The sequence below is a fragment of the Passer domesticus genome, chromosome 27 (assembly GCF_036417665.1).
Source record: "Passer domesticus isolate bPasDom1 chromosome 27, bPasDom1.hap1, whole genome shotgun sequence".
NCBI classification, from domain to species: Eukaryota; Metazoa; Chordata; class Aves; order Passeriformes; family Passeridae; genus Passer; species Passer domesticus.
This window is the reverse complement of record NC_087500.1, coordinates 2,826,285-2,848,907: the sequence shown is the minus strand read 5'-3', so window position 1 is coordinate 2,848,907 and position 22,623 is coordinate 2,826,285. Positions and strand designations below refer to the sequence as shown.

The window sequence follows — 22,623 nt, the reverse complement described above, 5'->3', positions numbered from 1 at the left end:
GGCAAGCAGGTGTCAGAGAGAAGGGAGGCTCAGGGTCAACGAGAACAGCCCCTGCCTAATTCCCAACTGCACCATTCTTTGTTTTCTACCAGCAATATTAAAAACACTTCCTAGAATAAGAGAATCATAGAGTCACGGACTGTTTTGGATTGAAAGGAGCCCTAAAACTCACTCAGTCCCACCCGTGACATGGGCAGGGACACCTTGCCCTGTCCCAGGCTGCTCAAACCCTGTCCAACCTGGCCTTGGGCACTGCCAGGGATCCAGGGGCAGCCAGAGCCTCTCCGTGCGTTCACTCCTGCGCTTTTGCGAACTGATAACCTGCCCACACGAATTCCTCGGGCTGATGTGTCCCGCGCCAGGCGCAGCCGCTGGACCCAGGCGGTCCCCGAGCGTCCCCTCAGCCCCGCTCTGCTCCGCTCCCCGAGCGTCCCCTCAGCCCCGGGCCCTTCCCCGGGTGTCCCCTCAGCCCCGCTCCCCGAGCGTCCCCTCAGCCCGGGCCCTTCCCCGAGTGTCCCCTTGGTCCCAGTCCGTTCCCAGAGTGTTCCCTCAGCCTCGGGCCGTTCCACGAATGTCCCCTCAGCCCCGCTCTGCTCCGCTCCCCGGGTGTCCCCTCAGCCCCGAGCCGTTCTCGTTCCCCTCAGCCCCGCTCTGCTCTGCTCCGCTCCCCGAGTGTCCCCTCAGCCCCGCTCCGCTCCCCGAGTGTCCCCTCAGCCCCGGGCCGTTCCCCGAGTGTCCCCTCACTCCCGCTCTGCTCCGCTCCCCGAGTGTCCCCTCAGCCCCGGGCCGTTCTCCTCGTTCCCCTCAGCCCCGCTCTGCCCCGCGCTGACCCTTTGAGGGCCTCCGCGCCACTTGGGGGCGCCGTGCGCGGCGGGGGGCGCACGCGCGGCGGGCGCTTCTCGGCGCATGCGCGGCGCGGCAATGCGGGTAGTGGTGGGTGAGTGCGGGGGCCTGAGGGAGCGGGACCGTGAGGGAGCGGGGGTCGTGAGGGAGCGGCGGACAGAGAGAGCGGCGGCCTGAGGGAACGGGACCGTGAGGGAGCGGTGCCCTGAGGGAGCGGGAGTGTTGGGCGGAACGGAGTTTTGGAGAAGGGCCGGCCGGGCCTGGATTGCGGGTGCTGCCCGCTGCCTTGGAGCTCGGCCGCCTCTCCCCCGGGTATGGGGCTGGCCATGAGCGCGGGCGGTGCTGCTGGGGCTGCGGAGATGCAGTCCCTGGCACGGGCCGCCTCTGCTGCCGGGGGGCGATGGCACAGGGACACTGCCCTGACGGTCTGTCTGTCTGTCTCTCTCACCAGGTGGTGGGACAGGCTTCGTGGGCAGAGCCCTGACCCAGCTGCTGCGGAGCCGAGGGCACGAAGTGACCCATGTGTCTCGAAGAGGGGGCAAGGATCGGATCAGCTGGGTATGAGATGAGAGTGGTCACAGCAGGGGGAGTGTGACAGGGCTGAGAAACCAGGCTGCGTGCTCTGGCTTTCCATGGCACAGAGGGACCCTGCCAAGGGAGGTCTGGCTCCTCTGGATGTCCTTTTGCTGGGTGTTCCATGGGTCACAGTCATTGGAATGGGTACTGCTGTAGCTCCAAGAAGCAAAACCTTATCCATTTGTGCTTGTCTCTGCAAATGTCAGGAAGAAACTGGCTGAAGTTCTTGGGAGCCTGCCCTGTTTGTTTGCAGGGAAGGCTTGAGCAGAGGGGAGGCCTGATGTGTGATGTCTGTTCCTCCTGCCTAGGAGGAGCTGTCCCGCTCCGGGCTGCCCCTGTGTGATGCTGTGGTCAACTTGGCTGGTGAAAATGTCCTCAACCCTTTCCGCAGGTAACTTGATGTTCCATAGTTCTGTTGGGACAAGGTGGAGGCAAGACAGGCCTGTGTTGTCAGGGCTTGTGGAAAGGGAGGAAACAACATGACCAGGAAGCTGTTGAGTTAACCAGCTGTTGACATTTGCATCCTCAAGTACCCAGAACATTTCTGTGGGCGTGGTAGGTTCTGAGAGACCTTTGGAAGAAAAGTTCCCTCCTAGATCTGCAGCTGGAGGCCAGAAGCATTAGTTCCACATTTCCAAAAGGACATTGTGTGCCGTGCCTACATTTGTTAATGCAAAATGAGAACCAAAGTTTGACTTCTGGGAGGAACACCAGCTTTGGTGTCTAGCTTTGTCTGACTTTGTCTGAAGGCAGTCCAAACCCCACAATCTTGTAAGGAAAGAGCCACCATGTCCCACAGTTCCCCTGCCTTTGTGCTGTAAGGTGTCATGTCCTTCCTTTGCTGTGGGGTGAGGGGAGTTCTGTGACCTCTCCTTGATGCCTTGTGCAGGCTGGCCTAGAACAGGGACTGGACAGAGCTAAGGAATAAAGCAGGGATTTATTAGGAGGCCCCAATGGATCCACCTTGGGCAGCACAAGAGCCCAACCAGGGCTACACCCCAGGTGAACCAAATGGTCACAAAATGCCCCACTGGTCACGGGGTCTCTCACTTTTATAATCCCTGTTCTATTTGCATATTGGAGTTAATTGTCCAATTGCAGCCCCAGCCCATGCAGTCCCATCCTTCTTGTTTTTCTCTCTTCCTTCCACGTTGTTTCTGCTCTTGGGATGAGATTTGGATCATTTGTCCTTGGTTCCCAGCTGGAGCAGGAATTGTTTTGTCTCCCTGCTCTGTGCAGAGAGCTCACCATCCCCTCATGTGTAGGCCAGACCCACCCACTAAAGCAGCACAGAACCTGAAAAATAGAAAAGCCAAAACCTGAGGCATCACCTGTGCTTGTGAGCTGGTGTGGGCTGGGTCCCCCTTGGTGGCAGTGCTTCCTGGGTGTCCTGTGAGCTGTTTAATCCCTGGCTCTCCCTTTCCCAGGTGGAGTGATGCCTTCTGCAGGGAGGTCGTCAGCAGCCGGGTGGAGACCACCAAGGCCTTGGCCAAAGCCATTGCTGCTGCTGAGCAGCCACCCCGAGCCTGGGTCCTCGTCACTGGCGTAGGTATTGGTTGGGCCTGAAGACAGCACTGCTGGCCTGGAGGGGCTTTGCCTGCAGACACAAACACAGTTCCTCAGGAGCACCTGTCTTGCCTTGAAACGTCAGCTTTATTGCCATCAGTGTCACTGTGTTTAGGCAAGCCTTGCTAAGCTTTTAGTGCTGCTGGAGAGGAAATTGGGTCCCTATGTTTTGTCTTGTTGTCATGAGGGCAGAAGTTTTTCTGTGTTCTTTCGACATCCTGTAGAATCAATTTGTGTCAGTAAGGCCTCAGCTGAAGCCCTCTGCATAATCTCCAATTTCCTTCAGTCTCTAAAGCTGAGGTTTATCTTTAAAGCAGTGGTTTATCCTCTGTGATGCCCAGTATTAAAGCAGGCACTTTCCAGGCAGCTCAGTGTGTTGCTTGCAGGCCTGTTTGGGTTTTGGGGCTGCCTGAGTGTTAGTGCATCCTACTGAAGCTGTGGAGCACGTGGGTAGTTCAAAAACTTGTCAGCATTGCCATCAGAGACCCTGTGCTGTTCCTGTGAGGATGTCCCTGGGGGAGTGATCGAGCTCACAGAATCCCAGAATGGTTTGGGTTGGAAGGGACCCTAAAGCCCATCCAGTGCCACCCCCTGCCATGACAGGGACACCTTTCGCTGTCCCAGGTTGCTCCAAGCCCTCTCCAGCCTGGGCTTGGACACTCCAGGGATCCAGGGGCAGCCACAGCTGCTCTGGGCACCCTGTGCCAGGGCCTGCCCACCCTCACAGGATAGATTTTCTTCCTAGCAGCCAGTCTAAACTGACTTTCAACTTGAAGCAATTCCCCCTTGTCCTGGCACTCCAGGCCCTTGTAGTCTCTCTCCAGCTTTCTTGTGGGCTACCTTCAGGTACTGGAAGGTTGCAGTTAGGTCTCTTTTCCAGGCTGAACAATCCCAGTTCTCTCAGCCTTTCCTCACAGGAGTTCTGGGCTCCTGGAGGCAGAGAAGATGGTCTGATGGGGAAGGGGGGGCTGGGTGTGATCATTCAACCCTGACTCCCTTTCTGCTGTCTCTCTGCAGGTTATTACCGCCCCAGCCCCACAGCTGAGTACACTGAAGACAGTCCAGGAGGGGATTTTGACTTCTTCTCACGCCTGGTGAGCTCGTGGGAGGCTGCAGCTCTCATCCCTGGGAGCCCAGCTCGTGGTGTTGTGGTGAGATCAGGTGAGATGGGGCGTCGTGCTCATTAATGGTGACTGCTTTACTGCTGGGGCAAGAGTGGCAAGAGGGGGGTAAAGGGCATCAGTTCTTCTGTCTCTCCTTGCTGGGCTCCTGTTCTGGTCCAGCCCTCTAAGGATTCTCCTGCTTGTAGGTGTGGGTGTGAAGGGGGTTTGCCCTCTGGGCAGGGACCTGGTCTCACTCTGTTCTCCCCGCAGGCGTGGTGCTGGGTCGAGGTGGCGGTGCGATCTCTCAGATGCTCTTGCCTTTCCGTCTGGGGCTTGGAGGCCCCATGGGCTCTGGACTGCAGCCCTTCCCGTGGATCCACATTCAGGACCTGGCTGGGATTGTGTGTCATGCCCTGGAGAAGGAGTCTGTGCAGGGCATCCTCAACGGCGTGGCCCCATCCTCCCCTGGCACCTCGAATGGCAGCTTTGCCCAGGAGCTGGCGGCGGCGCTGGGGCGGCCGGCGCTGCTGCCGGTGCCCGCCTGGGCCGTGCGGGCTGTCTTTGGGCCAGAGCGGGCGCTCATGCTGCTGGAGGGACAGAGGGTGCTGCCCAAACGCACCCTGGAGAGCGGCTACCGCTTCATCTTCCCTGAGCTGCCTGCAGCTCTGAAGGACATCGTGGCTTAAGGCCTCCCCAGCTGGGTGGGCACTGTTTGTGTGAGCTCATGCCTTCCCATCAAAGAGGGGAGCCCTGCCCCTTGCCACTTCCCCATCCACGTACAGAAGGGGTAAGCAGTCCTTTCCACCCCTATATCTCACTGTGTGCATCCCTAGTTTAGGAATCATCCCTCTTCCTGCCACCTGAATCTTATCATCACCTGCATTTGGGGAAGGGCACAAGCCCCTCAAAGGATTGTGACTGTGGAGTTGCCCATCTCCCCTTTTGCATGGTGTGTGTGTGAACTGCTGGCAAAGCAGCTGGGGGTGTCATGTCTTCTCCCCTGAGAGGTGTGGCAGGAGGAAGCAGGTACTAGTGCTGTTGGAATTCCTCCATGGTACTGGAAATTGCCCTTCCTGTTCTTCTCCATGATGACAGGCAAAGCAGAAGAGCTAAAGTCTCTTTCTTGGTCTTGGTGGTTGTGGGAGAGGATCTATCTTAGGGTGCTGAATACAGATTGTTTGGAGACTGTCCTCTCTTTTCTTGTGACTGGCACCAAGTCAATGTGTCAGTACTTTCAGCTGAGTAATCCAAAGAGTTACACCCTTCCTGGGTTCCATACCCCTTGTGCTGTGGCAGGGATGAGGAGAGCCCTGCTTTGCCAGCCCGTGGAGGAGAGGGTGACAATCAGGCTGTGGCCCCTGGACTGCTTTGCCTTGGTTGAGTGCCTGTCTAAGCTTGAGCTCAGGAAAGCTGGGTGGTACCTCACTGTGTGAGGCAGTGCTTTAGTCAGGCTTTAGTCCAAAGGAGCATTTCAGCTATTGCCTTCCTTGTGCTTACCTCAGACCAGGGTGGTTTTCCTTTATTGATCCCATGAGGTGGTGCTTGTGTTCAGGGTGTTACTCCTGACTGGGCACTGAGGATATCCAAGCTGCCTGGTCTGCCTTGGGAAGCAGTACCTTTTCCCTTCTAAAGCAAATGGCAATTTCATCTGCAGTGGCAGAAAATGTATCCATGTGCTTCCCTTCACCCACTTCCATATCCCAAAGGGGGTTGCAGGGTGTGAAGTCCACAGAGCAGTGAAGTTTATTATAGCAGTACTTTGGGAGAAATACTCCTAGTGTGACGTGAGGCTAGAAAATTCTATTAAAAGTTACTTCAGGCAGATAAAGACCTACTTTTTGCCATCCAGAACAACAGCAGTCCACGTATTTCTGGTTTATGTCATGCTGTAGTCAGAGCAGCTGAAGGATCAGTCTTGGTGAACTCTAAATGCCTCACTCTCCTGTCTCTTTGCTCAGTACATACTGGAGACATCTGGGTGACATCTGTGACCAGGCTGATCCTGGAGTTTGGGTCTCCTTCTGGCAGAGCTGAGTGATCTACACTGCTGCCTTGCTTTGGGGTCAGCTCTGGGCTGACTGCTAAGTTGCAACACAGTATTGAAGACAGCAAGGCTTAATTCAGAGTTTTCTGTAGCAGTCGTAGTTCTGCACCATTTGTATTGTTGGTCTGCTCTACCCATTATTTCACAAATTGTAAGACACTGATTCCCTAATTAAAGTTGGTATTTCCCTTCCTTGTACCCCTTAATTTCTGCTGAACCATGGACTTCAGTAAAACCTTGGACTCGATTTTCCACAGTGCTCTCCTGGAGACGCTGGCTGCTCATGGCCTGCATGGGTTACTCTCCACTGGGTACAAACCAGTCTGGGCAGCTGAGTGCCACGTGTGGTTAAGGGTTAAATCCAGCTGGTGGCCCATCACAACTGGTATTCCCCAGGGCTCAGTACTGGGACCAGTCCTTTCCAGTATCTTTCACCAGTGGTCTGGATGGGGCGTTGCATGCACCCTTAGTAAGCTGGCAGACACCAACTTGGATGGTTTTGGGAAGGTGGGAAGGCTGGCAGACACCAACTTGGATGGTTTTGGGAGGGTGGGAAGGCTGGCTGATGCCAGCTTGGATGGTTTTGGGAGGGTGGAAGGGCTGGCAGACAGCAGCTTGGATGGCTTTGGGAGGGTGGGAAGGCTGGCAGACCAGCTTGGATGGCTTTGGGAGGGTGGGAAGGCTGGCAGACCAGCTTGGATGGTTTTGGGAGGGTGGGAAGGCTGGCTGACCAGCTTGGATGGTTTTGGGAGGGTGGGAAGGCTGGCTGACACCAGCTTGGATGGTTTTGGGAGGTGGGAAGGCTGGCTGACACCAGCTTGGATGGTTTTGGGAGGTGGGAAGGCTGGCTGACACCAGCTTGGATGGTTTTGGGAGGTGGGAAGGCTGGCTGACACCAGCTTGGATGGTTTTGGGAGGTGGGAAGGCTGCAGAGGTCTCTGGCTGGACCCATGGGGCAAGGCCAGTGGTAGGAGGCTCATCAGGGCCCAGTGCTGGGTCCTACACTCTGGGTGTGTTTGAGGGTCCCAGGACAAGGGAAGAGAGGAGAATCTAACTCCGTGTTTCAGAAGGCTGATTTATTATGATATTATATTACATTAAAATGCTATACTGAAAAGAAGAGAGAGAAAATATCCCTCAGAAGGCTGGAAAGGAAGGCAAAGGAATGGAATCATAACAAAAGCTCGTGACTCTCAGCGAGTCTGAGCCAGCTGACTGTGATTGGCCATTAATTAGAAACAAGAACATGGACCAATCAAAGATGCGCCTGTTGCATTCCACAGCAGCAGATAATTACTGTTTTTCTTTTCCCCTGAGGCTTCTCAGGAGAAAAATTCCTGGCAAAGGGATTTTTCAGAAAATACCATGGCGACACTACACCTGGGTCACAAGGCCATGCAGTGCTGCAGGCTTAGGGAAGAGCTGGAAGGGCCTGGGTGTGCTGGTTGACAGGGGCTCAAGATGAGCTCACGTGTGTCCAAGCAGGCCCATGGCACCTGGCACCATGGACACGTGGGCACTGTGACTTCAGCTGCAGCACACATGGGCACGCAGAATAGAGATCCCCACTCAGGAAATCCTGACTGCACTGAGCAGGAGCAGGGCATGGCCACACAAGTGTGGTTCCTCCCCTGAACATCCCTAGTAAATCGTGGAACCATCTGAGATGCTTTTCTCCCTCCATTCCATCATAGGTGCTTTATCTCCTGGGCATTACCTGTGCCTCAGGGTATGAGCTGACCCCGAAGCTGTTCCCACTGACCACTGGAACAGGTACCACACCCAGCCCTGGGGCTGCTGGATCTCCTGGGACAGCCCTTGGAAGAGGTGGACCGCAGTGTCCATTTCTCTGATTAGGTTTCTCTCTGGTTTCTCTATCTGCTGGTGGGCATCTGTGCTCCTTTGTGTATGTGTAGACCAAGGTTTTATTGTATAACCAGAAAAATCCACTTTGTAAAGGAGCAGAGACGTGTTTTAGAATCACTGCCCTGAAGGCTTTACTGATACAACAATCCTGTAGCAATGACTGAACTTTTATTTCAAAGCACAGTTGAACACAAGCTCCAGGCAGCAAGTCTGTGGTTGGGAGAGTTGTAATTTGCATTTTTTCATCTTGCAAAGGGGAAGAGTGACTACACTGCCATGAAAATTTCCATTTTAGTTCTGCTCCAGTTATCACAAGGTTCCTTCATCTGCACGTGGTCCTGATCCACATGACATGAAGCACTACAAGAACTTTTTAATTAGCCCCATGATGATAAAATCTAGTTTTGCTAATTATATTATTGTTATTCTTTTTTGAACGGCCAGAAGTGCAAGGTGATTTGGATATTGCTTTCTTCTTGAATCCCATAATTTCCCTTAACAAAGGCATCAGGAGTCCTATAAGGGAATATCATTGGAGTCTTCTCTTGGAGGTAGGTTTGCATCCTTCTCCTCTGAGCAGGGCTGTGCTGTTTTATCTTGTAACCTGAGAATGACATCTCGTAGCTTGTGTGAAGTTGGATCACAGAAACAGGAGTTTGCTGAAGGTATTTGCTCTTTCTGCCAAAAATACTGGAAGGACGAGTAATTCCACATGCTGCCAGAGGCAATGATTATACTGTGAAAGAGAAAATGACCTGAAAATGCTTGTTTATCACTTTTAATACATAATCTTACTTAGCAGAGTCAGCTTCAGAGACACTCCCCATGTGTTGGGAGAGGACTGAGGGAGGGCAGGCATGAATCATACCTGTCTCAGCATTTCTGTATTTCAGGTTATTGCTGGAGCTCAGTCTTATTTGTATTTTAGGGAGATTACTGAGGCAAAAGAGAAAGGCTGGATTAGAGTTGAAAGCAATTTTTTTTTCTCTCCTCCAAGTTTCTGTGAAAATACTATTTTTTATGGGAAATGAGAACAAAGAGTACACAGTATTAACTGTGGATTGTTAGAAAATATGATTTCCTACTAAAAGTGGTTTTCCTTTTTGGATCTGTGAAAAAAACCCTGCAATTTTCAAGCAGAAAATAGGATTAAGTATATAGGGACTTAAAATGGAATTACTCACTGACACTAAAGAGGAAACTGTGATGGGAAAAAATGAATACTGCAGAGTATTCACCAAAGGCAATGGAAAGGTGCAGAAACATCTCATTTCTACAATTCTCTGAAATTCCATTTGGGGGATAGTTTACAGAGGAAAAAAAAAGTTGTGGTTTATTCTGCATGTGTTTTTTTCTTAGAAGAAATTAGATTTTTGTTTCAGCAGCTAAGTAGAGGTAACTTCCTATCAGGGAAGTGGCTCAGTCATCTTGGGCTGTGGGTGCAGGTGAGCAGCTTCCTTCTTCTCTTAGAACTCCCCCACAGTGTCTCCAAATTCACAAATTACAACATTATTTTTCTAAAACTTGAGACACTGATTTTCAACTCATGCCATTTATCTGGCTGAAAAAGAAGTTTGAAAAAGGACTGTGATGCAGAGATCTTCATAATAATCTAACATAAGGGAAGGCCAGAACTTGGGAAGAAATTGGGGTTGAGACTGAGCTGTCCATGGAACCAAGGAGGAACAGCCTGGCCACAGTGATGTTGACTTTAGGGTGAGCACATTCCCTCTGCAGACTCCCTGACTGATGGGAGCTGAGACAGCCACCTCCCCTGTCCTGACTTATTTTTTAGTGCACAGATCACCTGGGCAATGTGGACTTACAGCCAGCCCCAGCGGTGGGAGTGGAGGATTGGGGACAGCAGGTCCTGTGTGGGTGACTCTTTTGTCTGTATTTACACAGAGAGCCCCTGCAGCTCCATGGATAAGCTTCAGCTCAGCCTAATTTGCAGGTCCTTGCTTTAGGTGAGGTGCATTCCAGGCAGAGGTGCTGCTTCCCAAGCTGAGTGCTGTGGTGGATGTAGAGGGAGCAGATGCCACACAGAGGAACCTTGACAGCACAGAAGTGGGCTGGGGCAAACCTCAGAAAGTTCAACAAGGCCAAGCACAGGGTCCTGCTCATGGGTGAGGCCAATCCCAGGGCTGGGCAGTGCATGGATTGAGAGCAGCCCTGCACAGGAGGACATGAGGGTCTCATGTGGATGAAAAACTCAGTATGTCCTCTCAATGTCCACTCACAGCTCAGAAACCAAGCATACCCTGGGCTACATCAAAAGCAGCATGCCCAGCAAGCCCAGGGAGATAATTCTGCCCCAAAACTCCCCTCTCCTGAGACCCCACTTGCAGAATAGTGCCCAGCTCTGGGGCCCCAAGTGAAGGAGCACATGGACCTGCACAAATGGACCATGCACCTCCTGATCCAAGGAGGGCCACAGATACAGTCAGGAGGCTGGAGCACCTCCCCTGTGAGCACAGGCTGTGAGAGCTGGGGTTATTTAATGTATGGAGAGAAGAGAAAGCGCTGGGGAAACCATTCAGCAGCCTTCCAGTACCAGGAAGTGTCCTACAAGAGAAATAGAGAGGGACTTCACACAAACTCGTGTGGTGATAGGAGTTGTTGAGGACAGCAAAATGGGGAAAGCAGTGAGTACACTGGATGGCAGGGCTGGTATTTGCAGGGACAGTTTGGAGAAAAAGGTTGGCATTAACATTACAGTCTGACATAAGTAAATATGTCATTTTGTATTTGGGAAAAGACAAGCCTGTGCAATCAGTGGAGGCTAGGGGCCTGTCCAGGAAGCAGCTTTGTAGGTAACTGTCATAGTTGAGATGGAGACAATGCAAAGTAACACTCCATTTTCAGAAGGCTTCAAACCTAGTTTTATTATATCCTGCCTCCTTTTTGTACAATCTTACAAAGCTCATAAGTTTACTCATTGATCACAAGAGACAAAGTGCTCATTGGAATAGGCAGTTGAAGTTTCTCTTATTTATCCCGTTTTCTTTCTTGGTTTCTATGTCAGCAACCTTGGTAGGAAATTCTTTCAGGGGTAAACATGGATCCTCTTCTCAAACTTCCCTCTGGCTCACAGAAGTCACTGTGAGCAGATAATCCACAGTGACTTCCACAGACAATGACCCTGGTAGACAAACAGCTGAATAGGAGATGGGAATGTGTTCCTCTGTCATAGAAGGTGACAGCTTCAGCTCTGCCAGCAAAGGTCTGGCCAGCTAGTGCAGGGAAATGATCCCACCCCTCCCCAGTGCAGGACTGGGTAAAGACCAGAGCACTCCAGGACAAGAAGGACAGTCATACATACACTGGACTGACTTCCTTGGAGGCCTCCAGGTTAATCACTGGGCTGGATTACATGACATTCAAGGAGAGGCTGAGAGAACTGGGTTTGTTCACCCATATAGAAGAGAAGGTTAAGGGAAAACCTGATTTCTGTGTATAACTAGCGGATAAGACGAGGATACAGAGGAGATAGAGCCTTCCTGGAGGTGTACAACAATAAGATGAAAGGCAACAGACAATAATTGGAACATCCTAAGTTCTCACTGAATGTAAGAATTTGTTTTGGTCTTTTTTGTTTTGTTTTGCTTTGTTTCGTTTCTTCCGTATAAGACTGGTTACGTACTTCAACAGTCCACAGAGTTTGTGAGATTTGATGACTTCCAGAAACCCCTTCTGGATTAATCGTAAATTATTGTATGATTTTGTGTTTTAATAATCTATAGTCCAACACACGTTTATAGTCATCTTTATTTCTCTTGTTTGTGCAGGGATAAAGAATGGAATCAAAGAACATGACCACCACTGTGACAGAATTTGTCCTGTTGGGCCTGACACAGAGCCACAAGCTGCAGTATTGCCTCTATGTGATCTTCTTCCTCATCTATGTAATAACCTGGCTGCTGAACTTCACCATCATTGCCACTGTGGCTGTGGATCACCAGCTCCACACCCCCATGTACTTTTTCCTGGCCAACCTCGCTTTCCTTGACATCAGTGATTCCTCAGTCAACACTCCCAAACTGCTGTCAGGCCTCCTCACCCAGCACACAGTCATCTCCTTCAACCAGTGTTTCCTCCAGATGTTCTTCTTCCATTTCATTGCAGGTGCAATGTCGTTTTTGCTGCTGGCAATGACGGTGGATCGGTACGTGGCCATCTGTGAGCCCCTGCGCTACCTGTCCATCATGAACTGGAGCACCTGCACAGGGCTGGTGGCAGCTGCATGGCTGGGTGGATTTCTTCATTCTATTACACAAACTGGTTTTCTTCTCCAGCTGCCATTCTGTGGCCCCAATGTACTGGACAATTTCTACTGTGACGTCCCTCAAGTCATCAAACTGGCCTGCAGTGACACTCGCAAGGCTGAGCTACAGATGGTGTTTAATAGTGGAGTGATCCTCATCAGCCTTTTTGTAATCTTGATTATTTCTTACATTGTCATCTTGCTGAAGATAAGGACGTGCATCACAGAAGGGAAGCGAAAAGCTCTGTCTACCTGTGGAACACAGATAACTGTTGTGAGTTTAATATTCATCCCCTGCATCTTCACCTATGCCCAGCCTTACAAGAAATACCCAAGGGACAAGGTGGTCTCTGTTGTTTACACTGTGGTCACTCCAATGCTAAACCCAATGATCTACACACTCAGAAACACTGAGATGAAAAAGGCCATCAGGAGAACACTGGGGAAAATATTTCTGTCAGCAGGAAAACAGAAACCAGAGCGGACAGTAGGTCCAAAGACATCAAATCTGGTGCTCCCATGACAAAACTGTGTTCATGACTGATATTCCTGTACAGAAGAATGCAGGGTGCCCCCGACTCTGGGAATGATTGGTATCTGACTCTATTGATTCAGAATGCTGAACAATTGCTTTATTAAACTCTACTATATTACATTAATACTATACTAAACTACATACTAAAGAAAACTTGTGACTGTCTCCAGATAGTTAGGACACAGCTTTTTCTAACTGGCTAAGGAAACAAAACAATCCTCAGCAGAATTTAATTGCTAAATCTTTTCAGGTAAACAATTTTCTTAACACATTCCACATGTGTAAAAACAACAGGAGTAGTAAGTAGAGATAAGAATTGTTTTCTCTTTCTCCTCTCTCTGCTTCTCCAGGAAAAAAAACGGGGTGAGAGAATTATCCCTCTCTCTGTTCAGAGAATGTGAATGCCACAATTCCTGCTCCTTCAGTAAGTCAGCAACTTTCTAGATGTGAGATGGGCACAACATTCACCTCCCATCCCTTTAGGAAGGCCAGTCACATGGAGTGTGCAGCATGGTGCAATGTCTAGGGCCCAATAAAAGTTGTCTGCAATAGATCACTGCAAAGACATGTCCATGACACACCAAACCCTAAACCAGGACAAACAGCCTGGTACTGACCATGCAAGGTCAGCCTTGTTCTCTGCTGTGGAAACCACTCCAGCATGTCTCACTTCTCTTCAGCACTCTGGTGTAGATCTCTAAATTAGCTTTGATGCCTTACTGAACCTGCAAATAAAACCACATACTTTGGAGATAATGTTTGTATAGGGGGGAATATAAAGAGTGGTCTTTATAGAAGGCCTCCAGTGACAGACATGGAAAATGTCTGAAAAATGTCCACAAAATGCCCACCTCCCCCCCACCGAGTTCTATAAATTAAGCAAATTAGCATATTTGGCAAAAATCACCAATTAGGAGTACAAAAGGTGATGCAATTTCTCCCAGTTCAACCTTCTCTGAATCTTTCCCCCTCAGACAGAAACCAAACTTTGTTTATAAAAATAAGTCCAGAAGAGCTGATTCCTATGGAGAACCAAGATAGGATTGGGGCCTTGGAATGTGTTCTGTCTTTCTGCCTATCAGGACAGGGAAAAGTACTGGGAAAACGAGCTAGAATAAAATAATAAGCTGCAAACATACAAATATATGTACAAAGAGAGAAAAAAATAAAAGAAAAAGGCAAAAGATCAATTTGGCATCAGCATGATGGCATCTGCACATTCTTGCATTAGTAACTTCACCAGCAATGTTGAGATAGAGAAAAAAGCATTCTGAAAATGCTTTAGTGGGAGAAAATTTTCAAACCTGTAAGGATTATTTAGGTTTAGAGCTGTTTGAGTTTAATTCCCTTAGAGTGACAAGTGAGAAATGAAATCCCTCTTGACAGTACAAACAAAAATCTCCCACAAAACATATAAACAACTGATGGGGAGAGAAATTGATAAGAGGAAGTAGAACTCAGAATAATAAAAGGGAAAAAAAGAGAAAATAAAGTAATAAAAGCAAACAAGAGGAAAAACCTCCTTATGTCACTTTTTGATGCTTTGTCAAACATTAAAATTTCATGTCACGTCTTTTCCTTCCTTCCTTCCTTCCTTCCTTCCTTCCTTCCTTCCTTCCTTCCTTCCTTCCTTCCTTCCTTCCTTCCTTCCTTCCTTCCTTCCTTCCTTCCTTCCTTCCTTCCTTCCTTCCTTCCTTCCTTCCTTCCTTCCTTCCTTCCTTCCTTCCTTCCTTCCTTCCTTCCTTCCTTCCTTCCTTCCTTCCTTCCTTCCTTCCTTCCTTCCTTCCTTCCTTCCTTCCTTCCTTCCTTCCTTCCTTCCTTCCTTCCTTCCTTCCTTCCTTCCTTCCTTCCTTCCTTCCTTCCTTCCTTCCTTCCTTCCTTCCTTCCTTCCTTCCTTCCTTCCTTCCTTCCTTCCTTCCTTCCTTCCTTCCTTCCTTCCTTCCTTCCTTCCTTCCTTCCTTCCTTCCTTCCTTCCTTCCTTCCTTCCTTCCTCCCTCCCTCCCTCCCTCCCTCCCTCCCTCCCTCCCTCCCTCCCTCCCTCCCTCCCTCCCTCCCTCCAGGGCTCATTGTGCTGGCTGTGTGTATAAATTGAGTGATATTTAATTTCTCTAACTGCAAATCCTGACCCTTCTGCCTGCCCAAATGTCAGCAGAGGCTGCACCCAGCTGAGCTGCTGCACTCACTGCCTGCTGGAAGAGGTGACTGTTTGCTCCACAGACTGGGGAAGGGTTTGTCTCTGCAGCCTTTAGATAAAGTTTTCTTTGTCTCTTCAGTGTGTTGGTTGTTTCTGGCTCCAGGGGTGATAATTACAGAATTGTGGCATCAGCTGTGGCTCTGGAGTGCTAACTCAGGTGCCTTAGTTAAAGCTCTAAGATTCATTAATTTATTTGTAATTATTTATTGTATTTATTATTTCTTGTAATTTATATAATTCTGAACCATGTGGCCTCTAGAAGCGATTGTCTAGAATTCTCCAGATCACTTATTAATTCAAAAATTCAATAAATCAAACAATTTTCTCTCCCTTTCCTTCTCTCTTTCCCTTTCATTCTATACTACATAGATACATGTATATTAATAACCCCCTTGTAATGCTAATAAAAAACTCAACACTGACCTTTAATGTCATAAGCTGAATTAAAGAAGCAGCACATTCCAACAGTACTAAAACTTCATTATGTGGTTCTAAAGTGAAGAATCAAGCACTGCACCAGCAACACATAACTAATGACTAATTCAGCTGTTTTCTTGGAGCTTCCTTAAGGAGATCAAGTGCACCCATGGCAGGAGGTGATTTGACAGAACCACAAACTGTGGCAACATGTTGAGTTCAGCAGCCCACATCAAGACAGACATTTAAATCAGTACCAATTTTTGGCAGAAAAAGTGAATTAATTAGTTATTAAATACCACTTCACACAGACTGAAAATAATTGATATAAATAAATTAAAATGTTGACATATACGATTTTTTTAAATGCATTCTTCCATAAAAATGCTAGAATCAATAGTTCACATATTGGGGTTGGGGAGATGAATCCAGGCACAAACTTCTGCCCGGGTCTATTTGTGAAGCTGTGATGCACTGAATGACATCATTTAACCAGAATTTCTCTTTTTTATAGAGGAGACAGGATGGTCTGAGTGTGAGCTCAGCTCTAGCAAAACCCGTGGCTGTGTTTCTTAGGGACCAAAGATCAGTGCCCCTTGCTAGAGGTGAAATTCTGATTTACAACAGCTAAAAACCTGCCTTGTTTCCCACCACCTCAGTTTCTGTTTGGGGTATCCTTTGTGCACATGTGGAAACAGGAGACAGAAGAGATGAATTCAGGAAAAACAGAAAATTGCTGATAGTGCTTGGTGGGAGGGCACTGCAGCAGGAATAAAAAAGGTTTGTTCTAAATGGATGAAAGATTCTGGATGTCTCTTTCTCTTTGGACCAGAGTCTGAAACAGCTTTAAAAGAGGCAAATTAAAACCTTTAACCATTTGGAATGCAATGTCCCTTAAAGTGATTAACACTACTGTTATTATACTTAGAGTCATTAAACTTTTATTTTAAGAAATGCTTTTTTCAGTATTATTTTTCTGAATAATAAAACAAGAAAAAAATTCTCTGTTTTTACAGAGGTAAAAGTAGATGAGCTCCCAGAAGCAAAGTCTGTAGAAATGCAAATGAAGTTTCATTAACTCTTTCTCCAGTGCTCCAATTATGAAGAAAAAAGGGTTTCAACAATACAGAGACAAGTTAAGTTCCCCAGAGGAGTCTAAGCAAACAACATTGCCAAATGCAATTAACCAATTCGTCATTAAGTCGTTGTTGTGAAGTTTCTGAAGTCAGGCAATGACTTCATCCTGAGATGACTTACATTGCTTTTCTCTTTTACAAGAAAACTAAACCAAAAAAAGAACATTACACTCAATTTTACTGCTCTTTTCTGCCTTTATGGCCAGGTAGGTAAGTCAGATGAAACAGAGAGACCTCGAAGGCCCATACTGGTAATGAAGATTTCTTTTGCTTGACCTCAGTATGGAAAGTACAGTTTGAGTGCTGCAGGCTCTGGCCAGGCTATTCACTGAGCCAGAGCACCTCTTCTATCCAGAATAAACTGCAAAACCCCCCCAAATAAATACTCCAGGCTGTAGCAGCCCTTTTCTCTGTGTGCTAATCCTCTGTCTCAGATAATCTTCTGGAAACTCTTCTTTCCAAGCCTGGATGAATTTCTCCAACTGGGATTTGCAGTTCTCTTTCCCATGGCTCAGACTCCATGGTGCTTGGAGGGTGTGGGCACTGCACTGCATTAAATGCTGAGTTCTTCCTGGAAATAAGGAATGACCATCAGTTCATCTTCCTTTCCTTCACTTTCCTCACACCTCAAATGAAAAACAAGGCTGTGAAAGAAGTGAACTGATTTCCTTATCCCTTTCATTCAGTGGACCTCTTTTCTGCTGGAAGGAATGGAAAATATATAATAAGGGGAAAAAAAGGCAAAGCAAAATATGTAGTCTCTACCAATTAGTGTATGCTTAGCCTGGAAAATTCACAATAAAAGTATTTATTCAGTAAGAGGGTGAGGAGAACTCCTGCAATGAAGTGAGGAGTTGCAGCCTGAATACCTGAATTAGACATGGGAAGTGCTCTGTTTTAGAATAAATATATATATTTTACTCCTATGGAAGAGATGGAGATAGAAATTCTAAATAATTTGCTTCTGAAGCAAAGAATAAAGACAAAATATTTACAAGTGGGAAACAGATCTTTGTGCCTGTAGTTTCCACTGAGCTAGTAAACAGTCAGAACTCACCAAAAATGGAAATAAGGTTTTTAATCCACACATTAATGGACAAGAAAATCTTTATTTCTTTGTCAACACAGCCACCCCTCTGATTAGTACTTCTTTCACTTCTTTATTCCTCAGGCTGTAAATCAGGGGGTTTAAAGTGGGAATTACAGTTGTGTATATGAGAGCAAAGATTTTCTTAGCCTCTTGTGAATTACTGGATTTTGGCTGCAAGTAAATCAAAGTCCCACTCGCGCAGTACAACGTTACCACGGTAAGGTGTGAGGAACAGGTGGAGAAGGCCTTGCGTCTGCTCTCTGCAGAGGAAACCCTCAGGACGCTGGAGATGATGCAGCCGTAGGACAGCAGGATGAGGCAGAAGGGCGTGAAGATGACGAGCACCGTGGCCGAGAGCAGCTGCCGCTCGTAGCGCGACGTGTCCGCGCAGGACAGCAGCACCAGCGGGGGGATGTCACAGAAGAAGTAGTTGATCCTCCTGGGCCCACAGAGGGGCAGGGCGAACACCCAGGCTGTCTGCACCACCGACACGACCTTGCCACTGCAGCAGCAGAGCAGCAGCAGGGAGAGGCAGGCCCTGGGGCTCATGACGGCAGGGTACCTCAGCGGGCGGCACACGGCCACGTAGCGGTCGTAGGCCATGGCTGCCAGCAGGTACCACTCAGTGGCCGCCAGGAACACCACACAGTAGAGCTGGGCGACACAGCCCAGGTAGGAGATGCTCCTCTCCTCTGACAGGATGTTTGCCAGCATCTTGGGGACAACCACTGACGCTGTGGAAATATCCAGGAAGGACAGGACGCGCAGGAAGAAGTACATGGGCGTGTGGAGGGTGGGGTGGGCTGTGACCGTGCAGATGAGGAGGTTTCCGATGAGAGGCTGTAAATGAAGCAGATTGTGAAGAACAGCAAGTGCTGGAGTTCTGGGCGGCTGGACAATCCAGAGAGGATGAATTCAGTCAGCTGGGTGTGGTTTCCTGCATCTTGTTCCTCTGCTGGCTCCATCTGGGAGGAATCAGACAGACTGTCAGAGCTGTACTCACTGCACCAGGATCACAGTGCTTCAAACCAGGAGCCTCTTGGGGATGCCTGGAGAGCTGCTGGATCAAAGGGTGGAAGTCTAGAGCAGGCTGGGCTGAGCACATTGAGAAGGCAGTGGCTGGAAGTGCATGGTGCCAGTGCCCTCCAAGTGTCATTGTCTGCTGGTGTCACCAAGCCTTTGACCAAGAGGAGCTGGCATTGTAGGGGTGGCTCCATCACCGCTGCAGGGTTAGCTGCTGAGGATCTGCTCTCCCCCCACATGTCAGCTCTGTGCTCCCAGCTGCTCCCACAGGTGCTTCCTGCAGTCAGGGGAACACCCAGGTGACAACTGAGACACCCACAGACTACAGAAAGACAGAAAAACCCTTCTGCTACCTAGGGGAGCAGTGGGCGATGCTCCTTGCACTCTGTTTTTGCTCCTGAGTGGGCTGACAGGACAGGCAGCCTTCCTCCAGGACATCTGAAGTTCAGAGCAACTCAGCTTCAGATGGCAGCCAGGGAAGTTCAGGCTGGGGGAGGCTTTGGCTCACATTCACATCAATCCCCAGCTGCCAGGGGGACAGAAATCCTCCCACGAGCCCAGCTTTGGGGAAAGCACTCCCAATTGGAGCAAGGAGAAGCTGGGAAGGGAAGACCTAAGCCAACTCCTGTCCACCAAAACACCCACAGAGCAAAGAAATCAGCACCAAAGCAAACCAAACAAAAACCCTGTCTGTAGGCAGGCAAAGGAAGGAGGAATAACTCGAGGCAGAGCTACCCATAAGGAATGGTGAGGAAGGGCAGAGGGTGAAGCTCAGGACTGTCACATTCCTATTTTCTGGAAAAATTCCTTCACCCAGGATTCTTCCCCTGGGAAGGAGACGCCTCAGAGAAAAAGGAAAACAATAGTTATCTGATTTGCTTCTCCTGTGTTTTGCTGCTTTGGAATGTGTTTGGAGATTGTTTACCCACAGGTGATTGTTTCATTAGATTCTGGTGTGAGTTGTTTTGTCTCAATGGCCAATCAAGGCCAAGCTGTGTCGAGACTGGAGAGAGTCAGTAGTTTTCATTATTATCTTTTTAGCCTTCTGTAAGTATCCTTTCTGTATTCTTTAGTATAGTATAGTTTAGTATTCTTTAATTTAATATAGTATAATAAATGAGCCTTCTGAGAACGTGGAGTCACATTCATCATCCCTGCCTTTGTCTGGGAACCCCACAAATACAACACAGGACCATCTGTTCATGACTCATGTGGCCTCGTTCCCCTGAGCAGGGTTCTGTGTGAGGGATGTTCACAAAGTGCTGGACCAGCTCTGTTTTCTCACTGCCCAGGATGGGAAACTGAGGCACTCAAAGAGAAGAGATCAGCCTGTCACAGGGGAGAAAGGATGGTTAATTCTGTGTCCTTCAGACTCAGCATCTCTTACCAAAGGGACCACCAGCCACTGCCCTACAGCAGCAAATCTCAAGGCACAAAATGCATTTTGGCACCAGAAATGTGTCCAAGAACAGAGGGGGAAGCACCTTTGGCTCTGTACACACAGGCACCAACCAGCAGAGCTGGCACACAGAGAAGGACACAGCTCCAAGCCAGAGCAGTCCCCAGCTCTGCCACCCCCAGCCACCCCTTGGGCTGCTCTACAGATGATATTTTTGCCCCTGACGAGGGAGAGGAATGATGCACCTGACTCCATCTTATCAGAAGACTAATTAATTACTTTATTATACTATATATTCTATACTATATTACATTTCATCTAAACTGAATTTGCTAAGCACCCAACTTTGTTCACCACTGCCCAGAATCTCGTGTCTCTCACACACACCTGGCCAAGGAAACAAAACACTTTGGGTGAACAATCTCCATATTGCAGTCTACTTTGGCACAAACACAGGCACGGCAAATGAGATAAGAATTGTTTTTCCTTTCTCTGAGGTTCAGGGAATGTGAAACCCAGAAATATTCTTAGGAAGAACTGTGCCCTGCTTCTCTCTGTGAGGAGAAATGCGGTGACACTGCTGTGTCTGTGACTCACACAGGACATCTTCTGCCCCTGGGTTTTCTGACATGAACACAAAGCTGTGGATCCTGGCACCACAGATGACTCTAACACACAAGCACAATAAGGAAAATCCCACTATTCTCAGACATTTGGTGCTCTGATATATTTTGAAGGGATCTTTCTGGGTTTGGCTCTTTCCATTAACACAGGGATGAAAGAACACTTTTGGAGTGATATCTCAATAGAGCCTGTGCATGACAGATAGAGAATGACATGAAAAATTCCTTGCAGTCTCTGACAGCACACATTCACACTGGTTTTAACTTCTCAGATCCATGTAGCTGAAGAGGAAACTACCTGATTTTGCCCTCCAAGCCCAAGTGAAAGGTTTAGACTATTGCTGTGATCATTAGCTCTTTATTAAAGTCAACAGCACTCACAGCAGCCAATGTTTTACTGACAGTTCACCTTTTATTCCCTAATTCAGAACACCTCTCAGAAACAACCCTCAGTTTATGCAATTTGTGTAAAAAAAGAGTAAAATTCTTTTTTTTTTTATTAAGTTTTGTCCTTAGCTCTTTCTTGGATTTTCTTTATACATTCACAATAAAGATTTTGAAGCAAAGTGTCCTACCTGCAGCAATTCTGCCATCCAGTGCCTCCAAAATGGGTCATTCAAATTTTGATAGGAGTATTTCCCTTGTTTTCTTGCATTAGGGATGGTGTCGCGCTGATGAGTCCTACTGTCAGCTTACACTGCAGATTAAAAGATATTTTAAATTATTTAAATTATTTTAAAAGTATTTAAAATTATTTTAAATGCAGATGCTCTTCTGCTGCAGATGGAACAATCTGTTGACATTAGCACATGGCATATACCATAGAAAGTCAGCCAAGGACTTGTCTCACAGAGAGGAAGAAAAGGAATTTGTTAGATTTGTTTCAACTCATTTGAAAGCTGAGAGGCCTCAAAGCATCTCTATTTTTTGCCCATGAAGGGAACAGCTGAGCTGTCTCTGCTGCTTAAATAGAGTCTCTTGAAATCCCTAAATCCCCTAGAGGTGGGGTTGATTTAATCTGATTTCAGAGCTGTTAGGGATGGCTGTTCAGAGCTGTGCTCCCTCTGTGGGCAGGCAAACATCCTTACACCAGCACTGAAATGCTGCTCGGGAGGGAGCCCTCCCTCACTGTCTGCAAAGTGGGACCAGAGGGACTCCTCCACACACAGGCATCTCATCTCTTCTATGCCCAAGGCTGTGAACTCTGCATCCTCACCAGCTGGGGACTCATTGTTAACCTGAAAGGTCTGAGCAGCACCTGGAAGTATCAAGGGATGTGTGACTCCAAGGGCAGAATTAGCCTGATGCTGCCTTTGTTAATTGGACTGGGGCCTTTAGGGGCAGTGCTGCCTCTGCTGGGAGAGTTTTCATTCAACTCCAGCCACTCACATTTCATTCTTCGATTTTTAGTGACTGCTTGTCAACTGTGAATCCTTCCCTTCCCTTCCCTTCCCTTCCCTTCCCTTCCCTTCCCTTCCCTTCCCTTCCCTTCCCTTCCCTTCCCCCCGCCCATTACATAGGAAAAAAGATCCAATCAAATAAATATTAGATTTGTCTGGAATTGCAAGAATTAAATCTGTACCTGGTACCAACCTGCCGAAGCTGTGAGCAGCATCACCCCCTGATGTGGTCAGAGATGCCTGGTCTGGGAAAAGGCTGATAAGAGAACCAGAGAATGAGGACCAAATTCACACTAAAGGCAAAGGGATCAATGACAAAAAGGAGATTGAAGTGAGAGGGGAAATGAAGTTTCTGCATTCAATGACTGAATATTTTAATTTCACAGAATTTGCTTCTTATCCACACAAGAGAGGGTAGCAAACACAGGTTTCATTTCTGTAGCCATCTGATGGCAGGCAAATGCTGGTGATCTCCTGAGCCAATCCCCCTGTGTGGTCAGCAGAGAGGAAAAAAACACTCTAAGGGTGGAATTCATGTGAACTT

General features: G+C 48.3%; 3 protein-coding genes across 4 annotated transcripts in view; 2 read left to right on the top strand and 1 right to left on the bottom strand.

Annotated features, from left to right (window-relative positions):
- Positions 1-895: 895 nt before the first annotated feature.
- On the top strand, positions 896-6,338 carry SDR39U1 (short chain dehydrogenase/reductase family 39U member 1). Its single transcript, XM_064399707.1, has 6 exons — positions 896-937; positions 1,295-1,401; positions 1,728-1,810; positions 2,847-2,968; positions 4,003-4,146; positions 4,359-6,338. The coding sequence occupies exons 1-6, from the start codon at positions 907-909 to the stop codon at positions 4,772-4,774; spliced, it is 903 nt and encodes a 300-aa protein (XP_064255777.1). The 5' UTR covers positions 896-906; the 3' UTR covers positions 4,775-6,338.
- A 5,457-nt stretch (positions 6,339-11,795) lies between these two features.
- LOC135286632 (olfactory receptor 4D9-like) lies at positions 11,796-13,420 on the top strand. Of its 2 annotated transcripts, XM_064399734.1 has the most exons (3): positions 11,796-11,974; positions 12,124-12,163; positions 12,294-13,420. In XM_064399734.1, exons 1-3 carry the CDS (start codon positions 11,796-11,798, stop codon positions 12,783-12,785), a joined length of 711 nt encoding a protein of 236 aa, XP_064255804.1. In that variant the 3' UTR covers positions 12,786-13,420. The 2 variants fall into 2 exon arrangements, with proteins under 2 accessions (XP_064255804.1, XP_064255803.1); XM_064399733.1 differs by having other exon boundaries at positions 11,796-12,536; positions 13,148-13,420.
- A 2,111-nt stretch (positions 13,421-15,531) lies between these two features.
- LOC135286633 (olfactory receptor 10A5-like) overlaps positions 15,532-22,623 on the bottom strand; it is a 31,499-nt gene continuing 24,407 nt past the window's right edge. The window contains 4 exon segments of the mRNA XM_064399736.1: positions 15,532-18,470; positions 18,473-18,599; positions 21,255-21,376; positions 22,273-22,335. Of these exon segments, the coding sequence (XP_064255806.1) occupies positions 17,653-18,470; positions 18,473-18,599; positions 21,255-21,272 (963 nt within the window). The 5' untranslated portion in view covers positions 21,273-21,376; positions 22,273-22,335 and the 3' untranslated portion in view covers positions 15,532-17,652.